Below are 14,911 nucleotides of genomic sequence, written 5' to 3'. Positions count from 1 at the left end.
ATTTCTGGGTTGAGAAGATCCCCTGGAGAAGGGCATGGCAACCCACTCCAGTATTCTTGCGTGGAGAATTCCATGAACAGAGGAGCCTGGCAGGCTCTAATCCATGGAGTCACAAAGAGTCAGACATGACTAAGCGACTAACACTTTCACTTATACCATCAAACTCTGTGAAGGAAGGGTAGAGGGCACAGTATAGTCCGTTTTCTGTGGAGAAATACCATTAACCTGTGAGATGACTGACTGCTTCTGCCTGTTTTAGAAAAATGTATCAAAAGAAAGTGATCATATATTTGGAGAACTTTTTGAAGATTCTTTTGCCATCTTGTTCCCTAGCAATATCCTCAAATTCTAAGATTACAAAGATGACTGGTTTTAATAGAAAGAGCACTTTAGCTTTAGGTCATGTGTATCCTACATCTATGCCCCTTCAATTGAACTAGGAATAGTATTTTAAATTAGTTTAGACTTTTAGGATAGTTACATTTTTGGCACTTAGGACATACTAATGATCAGATCAGGGATTTCTTTGAATGCTGAATCCTGGTAGAAATATAGCTTCATATTTTAACATTACTCCCTTATGAAAAAATAGAATCAACTTTATGTTTTTAAGAAACTGTCAGTGATGAAAACCTTCAGAATGATTTTCCCAGTTTTCAGTTTCATTCATATGTAAAATGAATTCTTGTACTTAGATTCAGAAAAGGATTCTGCCTCCATGTGCCTTTACTTTTAGCTTTAACAACTTTGCTGTTAAATGTGTAATGTCTTGGTTCCTAATTTTTTATTGAAAATAAAAAATTAAAGATTACCCAGTGATTTCATTATTGTTCGAATGTAATATACCTTCTACTCATATCTTTCCTCACTTCTTACCAACTCTGAATGTCTTCCTCATACTGGTGTGCATAAAATAAAAATGCAGTTTTAGTGTACAAAGTCAAATGTTAGGTAGCACACAAAAACCTTAACCTAAAAGAGTTTGTCAATGGAGCTGAAAATAGAGCTTGTTTCTTAAAATGTGGTATCCAAAACACACTTGAAACTTTTATTCTCTATGGATGCAAAAACCACAGGAAAACATGTAACTAAGGATAATAAGTTGGAATGGATGATGGATGGAGAATCTTATTATTCTGTTAATTCCCCCTCCTGCCAGTGCTACCCTGATGATCTAATTCAGGACTGAATAATTTCCATCCTGTCTATTTTGAATTCCTCTCATCCCAGATAACGGATGTGATTTCATATAGTACTTGTGGCCTTCTCTGTTGGGAGTGAGGCTTCTGAAGACTTGAAGACTTTAAGGGGTGGGTCATCTGATAAAGGCCCTTGGAAATTCTTAACAGCAAGCCAGCAGTAGGTTCAGAGAAGGCAACAGCAACCCACTCCAGTACTCTTGCCTGGAAAAGCCCATGGGCGGAGGAGCCTGGTAGGCTGCAGTCCATGGGGTCGCAAAGAGTCGGACACAACTGAGCGACTTTCACTTTCATGCATTGGAGAAGGAAATGGCAACCCACTCCAGTGTTCTTGCCTGGAGAATCCCAGGGATGGGGGAGCCTGGTGGGCTGCCGTCTATGGGGTCACACAGAATCAGACACGACTGAAGCAACTTAGCAGCAGCAGTAGGTTGGCCAACTAAGATTTCAGTCTAGTTTTTGTCTGCTTTCCTATGCTGGAAAGGAAAGAGGGTGATGTTACAGAAAGTGTGTTAGAACAGACCTCAGAGGTAAAATTTAGGTTAAGACTTAAATGATAAAATGAAGCCTGCAGTACAATTGGGGGAAAAGACATTCTAGGCTGCCGTCTACGGGGTCGCACAGAGTCAGACATGACTGAAGCGACTTAGCCGCAGCAGCAGCAGACAGTGGGAACAGGGAACGCAAAGGCTCCAAGATGGGAAGGAGTTTGGGAGGATTAAGGAACAAAAGTCAATGTGGCCAAGTATAGCTGGGGACTGGACAGAAAAAGGGTGGAGCAGAGACCAAGGAGGTTAAAAAGGTTAATGGTGACAGCAAGGAGGCCTTGTAGGACAAAGTGGGATGAATTTTATTCTAAGTGCACTGGGAAATCATTAGGCTTTGAGCAAGTGAATGAAGTCTGATTTATAGTATAAAAAACTCAGCACAGTTGTATGTGGAGTATACCAAGCCAGTGAAAAGGAATCCAGTTAGGAAGCTCTTGAAAAGGCAAGAGGTGATGACTGTTCTGAATGGAAAGGCAAATATGGGAGTGAACATTAGACATAGGGGAGAGCTGACTCTTAGTGGGAGGGGACAAATAGGTTATACAGGAGACTAGGCTCACGAACAGACCCAAGACTGTATCATGAAAAAAAAAAAAAAACAAAGACTGTATCATGTCTCAAAGAACATTTATTTTTCCCCCATATAATAGTCTGAGGTCATCCTGAAGGGCAAATAGTCTTTCTTGAGGTGATTCAGAGAATCAAATATTTCCATGTTGTGCTCTACCACGCCCTAGAGATGCCTTATCATATGCATCTACCAGAAGGGGAAAGTGAGCATGGAGGTACACTCACCCTCTTAAAAGTTCTGGCACAGAATTGATACATTTCTACTCACACTCCACTAGAGAAGTTAGCTAGTTAGCCTATCACTATAGGGGGATTGGGTGGAGCCCTGGGAAGTGTAGTCATTTGTCCTGTAACCCTGTAACTGTGCAACCCTGTCCAATTTTGCTGGACAGCCAGTAGTCTGGTACAAGGATGCTTCCAATATGAATTGGGAATAAGATTGTAGTATCATTATTTTAGACTGGAATATCATTCTTGTAGACGTCTACTGGAACCCCTGAGCAGGAGGAATCTATATAGCCCTAGGGTGTGCTGAGTCCCAGGGCAGATCTTCAATTTTAAGAGATCTTGCCAATTTGTTTATAAATTGATTGTACCAATGTCCGTTCCCAAGTCCAGGGAGTTCACACTGCTCCAAAATCTAGCTGGACTTGATACAGTCCAACTTTAGGACATATTATTCTGATGAATTTGGTTTAAAAACTTAAAACACTCAGTAATATGATTAGAACACTCTCTAGTGTGTCCTGCTGATCCCTGGCTCAGACAGCAAAAATAAAAGGATCCCCTGTGAGGGCCCTAGATGAGACTGGACAAGTTTAATCTCAAACCAATTACAGGCACACATCTATTTTGGGGGGCTTGGGTGCACACTGCTGCAATATGGTGAAATTCACAACAAATGAGTCATATGAATTTTCCAGTTTCCCAGTGCATATCGAAAAAGTAAGAGAGTCTGGAAAACATCTATTTCTGCTTTATTGACTATGCCAAAGCCTTTGACTGTGTGGATCACAATTAACTGTGGAAAATTCTGAAAGAGATGGGAATACCAGACCCCCTGACCTGCCTCCTGAGAAATCTGTATGCAGGTCAGGAAGCAACAGTTAGAACTGGACATGGAACAGACTAGTTCCAAATAGGAAAAGGAGTACGTCAAGGCTGTATATTTTCACCCTGCTTATTTAACTTATATGCAGAGCACATCATGAGAAACGCTGGGCTGGAGGAAGCACAAGCTGGAATCAAGATTGCCGGGAGAAATATCAATAACCTCAGATATGCAGATGACACCACCCTTATGGCAGAAAGTGAAGAACTAAAGAGCTTCTTGATGAAAGTGAAAGGGGAGAATGAAAAAGTTGGCCTAAAGCTCAACATTCAGAAAACGAAGATCATGTCATCTGGTCCCATCACTTCATGGCAAATAGATGGGAAAACAGTGGCTGAGTTTATTTTTCTGGGCTCCAAAATCACTGCAGATGGTGACTGCAGCCATGAAATTAAAAGACACTTATTCCTTGGAAGGAAAGTTATGACCAACCTAGACAGCATATTAAAAAGCAGAGACATTACTTTGCCAACAAAGGGCTGTCTAGTCAAGGCTATGGTTTTTCCAGTAGTCATATATGGATGTGAGAGTTGGACTATAAAGAAACCTGAGCACAGAGGAATTGATGCTTTTGAACTGTGGTGTTGGAGAAGACTCTTGAGAGTTCCTTGGACTGTGAGGAGATCCAACCAGTCCATTCTAAAGGAGACCAGTCCTGGGTGTTCATTGAAGGACTGGTTCATTGATGTTGAAGCTGAAATTCCAATACTTTGGCCACCTGATGCGAAGAGCTGACTCATTGGAAAAGACCCTGATGCTGGAAAAGATTGAGGGCAGGAGGAGAAGGGGACGACAGAGGATGAGATGGTTGGATGGCATCACCAACTCAACGGACATGGGTTTAGATGGACTCCAGCAGTTGGTGATGGACAGGGAGGCCTGCCATGTTGTGGTTCATAGGGTCACAAAGAGTCGGAGACAACTGAGCAACTGAACTGAACTGAACAGTGCATATAAAAGGTATGCAATGTAGACTACACTACATTGTAGTTGCTTTATAGTGTGCAATGCCATTATGTCTAAAGCAACAACTGTACATACTTCAATCAAAATCAGTATCTGTAAAGGGAAGAGCAATAAAGCAAGGTATGAGTAGATTCATTTGAACCAGCATAATTTTGGACCTAAGCAACTACTGAGAAACTGTATGTTACTTCTTCAAAACTCATTCCCATCTCTAGTCATCCTTTCCCTCCCTTCACACACAGTGTCAGCAAGGAGACAGGTAGCACATTGGAGTCAATGAACAATGGAAAACATCATTCTAACACAGTCATTTATTTTTCTTGCCATTGCCAAACATTCCCCAAATCTTACTCACCAGAAATTAACAGAGCTTCTCCATTTTCCTCCCTGACAATCCTCATGAACGGAAAGGGCTTTAAGAGAGCAACTGCCAATGACAATGTCGAGTGGACAGACCATGTCCTTCGTTTCAAAACTACCTGTTCTGGTAGTATCCCAACCAAGTTTCAATGCTCCTATGTTTCAAAGTGGTCTTCACAAAAGCCCACATTTTAAGGCTATACGGAGGAGCACAGAGAACAGTTAATAGTGGTAACAGCCTTTTAGATTTTGAAAAGGCAGTACTGGTCCACATCAGGGTTAAGGGTCTCTGGCTTTTTATGCGGCATAAGCCACAAAAACTGGCAAGAATACAGAAGACCAATATTTATGGAAAGGGGGAAGAGAATTCAGAAATACAATAACAGAGCTGCTCTAATTAATGCTCCAGGGAAAGCCAGCCTCAAGGAGAACAGCCTAACAGATACTATCAGCTAGGCATGAGTATCAGAAAAAGAACTTTTCTTTCCAACTCCAGATAAGTATCTACACCTGGTGTCAAAGTCTCAGGTTATAAAGAGGGCAGAACACAAGATCTAAAAAAGGGTAGAGAACAACATTCTCAGAAAATTCAGAGACAGACTTTGGCTAAATGGGAGATACAAGGACTTAACAGAGTGCAGACTAACCATCAGGTCAAGTCCAGGGAAGAAGGAATGTGCACCCTGGCTACCAATCTTCATGGCAGTACCAGCAATATTAGGGTTCTGTGTCAAATATCAGAGGTAAAAGGGTATTACTTCTCAATCCTCAAAACTGCAGGAACAAAATAAACTGCAGGAAAGTTCATTTGAGGTGGTATTTATTTCTGCTGCCTTCTTCTTTCCAGTCATTTTATGTGAGACATATTCCTCCTAAGGCTGCGTATCATACCTGTGCATCTAGTTACTTACTGCCACCTGGGACGAAGTATTTCCCAGGAAAACCTGCGTCCAGAGGGTCTAGCTTTATTATTCTAAGTATCTTCTCACTTTCAATCCTAAAACCATAATGAGACAACAAACAGCCTCCAGAAATTCTGTCACCCAAGCAGACAGGGGACCCTTATTAAAGGAGTGACAACAGTTCTAGGTTCTAGGCTTGTTATATCACAAATACAAAATCATCAATCATATGGTTTTAAAAAGTTAGTTTGGAATCATTTTATAAGATAGATGATGGAGTAACTACGAAATCAATGGCATTTCCAAGAACATTCTATACCCCAGTATGGGAAGGATAATCAAACAGGTTTCTTAGTCTTGTACAGAGCAAGAGGGCCTACAGTGGACCTTAAGGGGGAGCTCTTTGGGCAAGATGAGAGAAAAACAGGGGGACTCCAATGAGAATAGCAGGAAAATCTACCAAAAAGGGGGGTGGGGGTGGGGGTGGTGGAGGGTTCACAAGAATCAGTAGGGAAAACAGTGAAATTTACACAGGAGGAAGGAGCTGAGTGTGTCACAGCGTTACACAAACAGCTGAAAGAGTAAATTTCTCTTCACTCAGCCCCCGTGACTCAGGCCTCTCCACACAGGTCCCTGTAACCACAGCCTCCCATCCACTCTCCCAGGAGTGCTTTCACACTGACTGCCTATTTCTTTCCTCGTTTATGATTCGTCTTTGGGGACCTGACTTTCTGAAACTGTGTTGGCACTGGCTCCTGCTCTGGTTCTTTACGGGATGTCGCCACTAGCAGTTCCTCATGATTCCTCCTCTGATCCTTCCCTACTCTAAGACTTGGCTCTGTCTCAGGAAGCTCAATGCCAGGCTGCTGCCGCCGCCTTAGAGACCGTCGGCTCCTGTGCTGCTGCCTCCGCTTCTCTTCTTCTTGCTGTCGCTGTTTTATCTTCATCAGCTTCTCAAAACTCTTGGTTGTTGTCGGATTGACAACAAACCAATCCTACAGAGGCAAAACAGAAACACCATCCAGTCAAAATACAGTGCCTGAGGAAGCGGTATGGAAGACTTTTTTTTTTAAGGTAGGATTAGGGAAGAACACAATAAGGAGGAAACAGATATGAAACTAGAGCTTAGAACTGTGTCTTATAAACTGGAGAAATTCAGTACAAAGCAGTCATTACAAGCATTTCTTGTTTAAGACATGACTTCAGGTACTACTGTAAGGGATCTACAAAGCCTGATTACTTAGCATCATCCCACCCATTCCTCTCCTTTTGAAGATCTCCTCATGAAACATAAAACATTTGGCCATAGGAGATCTTTATTTCAATTTTTAATTTTGCAGCCAGACCACCTAAGTATAAATCTCAGCTCTGTTTCTAACCATGTGACCATCAGAAAACTACTTAACCTCTCTGAGTCTCAGTTTAAAAAATTAAGGGCTGGAGAACTGGAACCCAATGAAGAAGTATTCCTGCGAAAGAAAAAATCCAAAACAAAACACAGAAATAAAATCAACAAAATGTCAACGTAAATCAAGAAATCTGCTTAGTCTTCTAGCTCTAACTACCAATTCATAGGAAATAACAGAATAGAGAATCACTGCTATAGGAATGCAAACAGCCAAGTCCAGAAGGTGAGTAAACATAGGTGACCAAGGGCCTGGTTTCTTCAATAATAGGGGAAAAGAAACACCTACGTTGCCTGATGAGATTGTCACTAGCCATGTGTCATTAGTAAGCTCTTGAAATATGCTGAATCCAAATCAAGATATGCTATGTAAAACACACAGTAAATTTCAAAGACTTTCTGTGAAAAAAAATGTAAAGTAGCTCATTAATAATTCTGTATTGACTACCATGTTAAAAAGATAGTATTTTAGATATATTGTGTTTAAATAAAATACAGTATTAAAGTCAATTTCACCAGTTATCTTTATACTTTTTAAAAATGCAGTTAGTAGAAAAATCTGGATTACACATGTGGCTCACATTATATTTCTATTAGATAGCACTACTCTAGATTAAGACAGACAAACACAAGGACTTCCCTAGCAGTACAGTGGTTAAGACTCGGCACTCACAATGCAAGGGGCACTGGTTCCCTGTTCGGAGAACTAAGATTCCCCATGCCATGTGATGAGGCCAAAAAAAAAAAAAATCTAAAACAAAGGTCCATATACTGCATTTGTCTATTTTATTTTAATTCATTCATTCATTTACTTCCTTTTTTTTCCTCCTGCAGTGGAAGCAGAGTCTTAACCCTGGACCACCAGGGAAGTCCAGTTTTAGATCTTGATTGGAATAAATCAAATCTGAAATAAAATGATGAGACAGTTAGGGAAGTATAAATAATGAGTACATATATGATGATATAAGGAAATTTTGTTAAGTTTTAACGTGTGATGATAGTTGCAGTTATGTATTTTTAAAAGTCCTCATATTTCTAGACACAGGTTGAAAAAAGTATTGACAGCTAACATGTGATGTGGAATTTGCTTTAAAATAAGCATAAAAGGACAAGAAAAGTGGATGCAATTATCAATGACACAAGATGGGCCACACAGAGGACTGTGAAAGCTGTTCATTACACTACTCTGTGCACTTACATGTTTCTGAATGTCTGTTTAAAAAAATGTAGCCTAAGAAAGTGAGGCAAAACGGTATGAACAAGGTGAACATGTTTACCACAGTACAGAGTTCATAAATACCATCATAAATCATTGAACAAATGCTTGGGAGCAAGTCCCAGACTAAGTGAAATTTGCTGGTTCCAACTTTTGAGGAAGAAACTGGAGAAACAAGTGAACACACAAAACCATATTTTGTTAGGAGATAATTATCTCTCAAACACTTTCTGCAGCATAAAAAGTTATAGTATTATTAAAAAAGAAAATAAGGACTGGCCTTCTTGAAGAAATCTCAGATGTGGAAAGGGATTCCCAAAGCTTCAACTGGTAAAGCAACAGGAACCACAATAGATGACACTACCTGAAGCCCAGAAAAACTAACTGAAAGTCCAGAAAAACATCTATTTCTGCTTTACTGACTATGCCAAAGCCTTTGACTGTGTGGATCACAACTAACTGTGGAAAATTCTGAAAGAGATGGGAGGGAATACCAGACCACATGACCTGCCTCTTGAGAAACCTGTATGCAGGTCAGGAAGCAACAGTTAGAACTGGACATGGAATAATAGACTGGTTCCAAATAGGAAAAGGAGTACATCAAGGCTGTATATTGTCACCCTGCTTATTTAACTTCTATGCAGAGCACATCATGAGAAATGCGGGGCTGGAGGAAGCACAAGCTGGAATCAAGATTGCTGGGAGAAATATCAATAACCTCAGATATGCAGATGACAATACTCTTATGGCAGAAAGGGAAGAACAACTCAAGAGCCTCTTGATGAAAGTGAAAGAAGAGAGTGAAAAAGTTGGCTTCCAATATTCAGAAAACTAAGATCATGTCATCCGGTCCCATCACTTCATGGGAAATAGATGGGGAAACAGTGTCAGACTTTATTTTTTGGGGCTCCAAAATCACCGCAGATCGTGATTGCAGCCATGAAATTAAAAGACGCTTACTCCTTGGAAGGAAAGTTATGACCAACCTAGACAGCATATTGAAAAGCAGAGACATTACTTTGCCAACAAATGTCCGTCTAGTCAAGGCTATGGTTTTTCCAGTGGTCATATATGGATGTGAGAGTTGGACTATAAAGAAAGCTGAGGGCAGAAGAATTGATGCTTTTGAACTGTGGTGTTGGAGAAGACTCTTGAGAGTCCCTTGGACTGTGAGGAGATCCAACCAGTCCATCCTAAAGGATACCAATCCTGGGTGTTCATTGGAAGGACTGATGTTGAAGCTGAAACTCCAATACTTTGGCCACCTGATGCGAAGAGCTGACTCATTGGAAAAGACCCTGATGCTGGGAAAGATTGAGGGCAGGAGGAGAAGGGAACGACAAGAGGATGAGATGCTTGGATGGCATCACCGACTCAATGGACGTGGGTTTGGTAAACTCTGGGAGTTGGTGATGGACAGGGAGGCCTCGAGTGCTGCGGTCCATCGGGTCGCAAAGAGTCAGACACGACTGAGCAACTGAACTGAACTGAAGCCCACATGGCTAAGAACTATTACATCTGAGGGCAGAGAACTGCTGCAGGGGCTTGCTATTTTTCCCCAGCAAGCAACAATAGTTTCTTCAGTAAAATATGCCAAGAGAATGCACACTCTACTCCTTGAGCTTTTGCAATAAGGGGTTTATTCTATAGTAAACAAATTCTCTGTTCATCTGAACTCCTAAAGACTTTCCCCAAGAGAAAACTCTTGACATTCTGAACTTAAAGCATTTTCAACTTTTAACATTTTAATTTTGAAAATTTACAGACTTTCCACAAAAGTTACAATAGTTCAATGAATACCTAGACTGACCAATGTTAATCTCTCTTCCCTTCCTTCCCTCCCTCCAACTCTCTCTTCCTTCCTTTGAACCATCTTCAGTTTAGTTACCGACATGATACTTTATTCCTAAAAACATCATGTATCTGCCTAAGAACAAGGGCATTCCCTGCATAACTACAATACAGTTATCACATTCTGGAATATTAACAATGACTCATCACTATCACTTTGTAGTATAGTTGGTATTCAAATTACCTCAGTTCTCTCAATAACATCTTTTACATTGTTTCTATGCGGTATTTCAACAATATTCAAAACAGGTTGCTCAAAGATGTTGGAATACCAGAAAACAGGAGTATAGACATTGCTGTGAAACAAGAATTCCAAAGGTGTAAATGCAGCCTGGTTGTCAAATGCCTAGTTTAACTAGACTTCAGGTAATCAGAGGGCTTCTCAGGTGGCTCAGTGGTAAAGCAGGAGACACAGGAGACATGGTTCAATCCCTGTGTCAGGTAGATCCCCTGGAGAAGGAAATGGCAACCCACTCCAGTATTCTTGCCTGGGAAATCCCATGGACAGAGGAGCCTGGTGGGCCTCACTCCATGAGCTCACAACAGAGTCAGACACGACTGAGCCCGTGCACACAAGTTAATTAGAAGAATCAGGGCTGCTCATAGCCACAGTTATTTCAAATGCTTTCATGAGTGAGTGAGTGAAAGTCACTCAGTCATGTCCGACTCTTTGTGACCCCATGGACTGTAGCATGCCATGGACAATTTCTGTCCATGAAATTCTCCAGAATACTAGAGTCAGTAGGCATTCCCTTCTCCAAGGGATCTTTGCAATCCAGAGATCAAACCCAGGTCTCCCACATTGCGGGCAGATACTTTACTATCTGAGCCACCAGGGAAGCCCCAAAATACTGGAGTGGGTTGCCATTCCCTTATTCAGGAGATCTTCCTGACCCATGAATCGAACCAGGGTCTCCTGCATTGCAGGCAGATTCTTTACCAGCTGAGATACCAAGGAAGCCCAAATGCTTTCATAGAAAAATACTAGTCTACATCTGATTTAAGGACGTCTTTTAATTCTAATGAGTCCAGTGGACCCTTTAGTTTTTCCTGACAGTCCCAGCCCATAGTAAGAAAAATCCACGTGCCCTGTGGCACAGTCATGGGGTCCACAAGATTATGAAGTTATGGGAAAAAAGGACCCTCACCTCAGCGTGGACAGAGTTGATGTGATACTTGACACCACTCTCTGACACAAATTCTTTCTGACAGAGAAGACACTTGTATTTTCCAGCCACAAACGTTCCCTATTTTTAAGAAAGAAAAAAAGCATGACTGGTCAATTTAGGAACAAATTTACGAAAATCCCAAACAGTAATGTATGTATCTATGTGTGTGTGTGTGTGTGTGTGTGTGTGTATACACACACATATATATACACATACATATATTTACAATATTGAAAAAATACAATTTATTGTTTGAACTCAAATCACCACCGAGCATTTAAGCCTAACCTAAGTCACACCTACAAATAATGGTTACAGCACAAGTAAACTGCTAATTCAGGAGATAAGCAAGTTAGTGCCAGCAGAGACCCTCCCTTCCTCAAAGTACGGAGAAGACAGCATGCTAGGTAAAAGTTAAAGTACACCATTACACGTTAGATAGTTCACACTACCCTTCCAACAAGCCACATGTGCTACCTGGGCAATGGGTAGGGACTATTAGAGATGAAAAGAGGAAATATGACTTCAGCAAAGTGAGGAACAGCAATATATTTAGGAAAACTTGTTTGGGTATATTATCGCCATAATACATCTATTCTAATGCAATTCTATACCAAACACTGGCCCCACTAAGCCCCCAACACAATCTAAAGTTTCCCGATTTTATTATGTAAGATGTCACATTCTTCTATTTTCCCTATGTCTTCCACTTCCTTCCAGGTTTCTCCCCCTAAATGATCAAACGCCTTAAGTTCAATGAGGGACCAACATGTAATTCTTCCCACTAGAATCAATCCACTGCTGTACAGAATGCCTTGGGAATCCAGAATCAGAAGAGCACCCTCCATAAGACCTAGCTGAATGACTCAAACTAGGATCAAGGTGACAAATCCCTAAGCATTCCTGCACAGGTCTGGTTTGGGAGCCTATCACTCCCTTGTTGCCTTGAATTAAGACTTCTCTCCCCTCCTGAAGTTTCAGGTTTCCATGGTGCTCATTTTGTGTGAGCAGATACTGCTGATCAGGAACGGAAAGTGGCAACAATCCCAGGGCTGGTGGGCTATAGCACCCCTGGGTCAACATGGAAAAGATTCAGTGAGGTAAATGGCTGTGAACCTGACATCCAGGGATCCCATCTCCCATCCCCGAAAGACAGTATAGTTCAGATGGCTCTGGAGATCTTCACCAATCTAGATAAACACATGTTAAGTTGATTCTAGGAAGCTGAAGGCCCAGCAAAGCAGGACAGGCCCAGTGTAGCACAGGCTCAGGTGGAAAAAGTTAAATCCCTGATAGGCACTGAGAACTATGTATTTTTCTCCAAATTTTTTCATTGATATGACTTATGGCTATTTTGGGGTATTCTGCATCTTTGGCATGCCCTGGTATCCCACCTAGTAACAGACCAAGAATTTTTGGGACACACACAAAAAAAGTAAACCAGTCTTTGAAGTAACAGACAATAGGATAACTAGCTGTTCACCGAATCTGAATTCTCTTCCATGTCAGACTATTTTAGAGGTCATGTTCAGATAAATAGTTCAGAATGTTACAAACCAATGTACAAGAGCCCAGGTGAGCTTTAAGACCAGATACACTACTGTAGACAGCCTCACAACCCTGTAAAAGAGAAGAAGAAAGCATGTGAAGATGACACCAAATAGCATCATTTTCTTAGCAATCTGGCCATTCACATTAACCCACTCTACCCTCGGGAGGAAGAGGTCAAATAAACTGTACCACAACCACACAGAAACATATGCAAGCCAGAGAACAAGAGGTAAAAGAAAAAGAGATAAGCAAGCTGCTTAATAAAACTTAAAACATTCTCTTCTCTGGTGCCTTTCCAATACTTAGAAACACAAAAAAACGTATGCTCAGGTTTTACAAAAATTAACTTTCTCTAGTATAAATGTCTTTCGTATATCTACTCCTCCCCAAAGCACTGCATATACAATTGCAGTTGATTAATGATGGCGGGAAATTCTATGCCACTTTTCCAATCAGGAAATGAGTCATAAACCCTCCCTTTGAAACTGCGTTAAGTCCTGTGATTCTTTTGACAAACAGCATGCTATGAAAATGATACTGAACAAATTCTGAAGCTAGGCATAAGACATCTGAGCTTTTCCTTTATGTTCTTGGAATATTCTTCTTGAGAATTCAGTCACCATGTATCCTGGTGGTAACCCAACTACAATGCAAGATAGAGAGGCCATATGGGCAGCCAATATCCCAGTTGAAGCGGCTGCTTAGAAGCCATTCAACACTCAGAACTTCCAGCTAAAAGCAACCCATAAATGATTCCAGCTGATGTCATGTATTACTACAACTGCCCTCTGAGTGTGGATAGAACTGGTGATTTACAGAACTGTTAATAAAGTAATCAATGTTTTAACTCTTTCACGTGCTTTGTCACAAAGGAATAAACTGAAACAACAGCAGATATTTGATCAACATTTAATGACTAGATGAAAGAGAAAGAACCACCTGGTTAGGACACTGAATGCGATGATACTTCTTGATATCTGACTTCCATTTGTGTAGTACTTCTTGGCTGAAGGTCGGTAGCCCAGGACGAGTATATTTTAACTATAAGACAGGAAACATTTTATTGGAGGAACAACTTTCAACCAAAATATCCCATAAGTAAGAGAATTACGTGAGCTCTTCAGGTCATGTAATTCTGGAGTTACGGAAGTATATATATATTTTTTTCAGAAGTATATTTTCATACACAAAAAACATGGCACACCAGGCTTCCCTGTCCATCACCAACTCCCAGAGATTGCTCAAACTCATGCTCATCAAGAAGGATCTTAAGATCCAACTTAAGATCTTAAGGATCTTAAGATCCTTTTAAGTTCCTGAAACATATTATGTATGTTTCAAAACATCGCCTACTGTTTTGTCTTAAAACAGTTTGACTTTTAACAGAAGACAGGAGACTTTCAGATATAACATTTCATCTAAAGTTGAAAATAAAAAAGCTAGTGACAGAGCATTACACAGTAAAAATATTTGTTACAAGAGAGAGAGAAAGCAATACAGATATGTCCTCTCTCTATATATGTATACATTACACTCAAGAAATATATATATACTTAATAGAAAAGAAGAGAAGCAAAAAGCAAAGGAGAAAAGGAAAGATATAAGCATCTGAATGCAGAGTTCCAAGGAATAGCAAGGAGAGATAAGAAAGCCTTCCTCAGTGATCAATGCAAAGAAATAGAGGAAAACAACAGAATGGGAAAGACTAGAGATCTCTTCAAGAAAATTAGAGACACCAAGGGGACATTTCATGCAAAGATGGGCTCCATAAAGGACAGAAATGGTATGGACCTAACAGAAGTAGAAGATATTAAGAAGAGATGGCAAGAATACACAGAAGAACTATACAAAAAAGATCTTCATGACCCAGATAATCACAATGATGTGATCACTGACCTAGAGCCAGACATCCTGGAATGTGAAGTCAAGTGGGCCTTAGAAAGCATCACTAGGAACAAAGCTAGTGGAGGTGATGGAATTCCAGTTGACCTATTTCAAATCCTGAAAGATGATGCTGTGAAAGTGTTGCACTCAATATGCCAGCAAATTTGGAAAACTCAGCA

The 14,911-nt window shown here is 40.6% G+C and overlaps 1 protein-coding gene across 3 annotated transcripts in view; it reads right to left on the bottom strand.

Annotated features, from left to right (window-relative positions):
• Positions 1-4,690: 4,690 nt before the first annotated feature.
• ZNF512 (zinc finger protein 512) overlaps positions 4,691-14,911 on the bottom strand; it is a 31,037-nt gene continuing 20,816 nt past the window's right edge. For 2 of the 3 annotated variants that reach the window (XM_010840657.1, XM_010840655.1), the window contains exons 11-14: positions 13,788-13,889; positions 12,855-12,917; positions 11,277-11,375; positions 4,691-6,651 (exon numbers count right to left, since the gene is read on the bottom strand). In XM_010840657.1, coding sequence (XP_010838959.1) covers positions 6,343-6,651; positions 11,277-11,375; positions 12,855-12,917; positions 13,788-13,889 — 573 coding nt within the window. In that variant the 3' untranslated portion in view covers positions 4,691-6,342. The remainder of the gene's footprint in view (positions 6,652-11,276; positions 11,376-12,854; positions 12,918-13,787; positions 13,890-14,911) is intronic. The other variant, XM_010840656.1, reaches the window with a different exon arrangement.

The sequence above is a fragment of the Bison bison genome, unplaced genomic scaffold (assembly GCF_000754665.1).
Source record: "Bison bison bison isolate TAMUID 2011002044 unplaced genomic scaffold, Bison_UMD1.0 scf7180017864145, whole genome shotgun sequence".
NCBI lineage: Eukaryota > Metazoa > Chordata > Mammalia > Artiodactyla > Bovidae > Bison > Bison bison.
The sequence above is the reverse complement of the archived record's forward strand: the minus strand, read 5'-3'. Positions and strand labels throughout refer to the sequence as shown.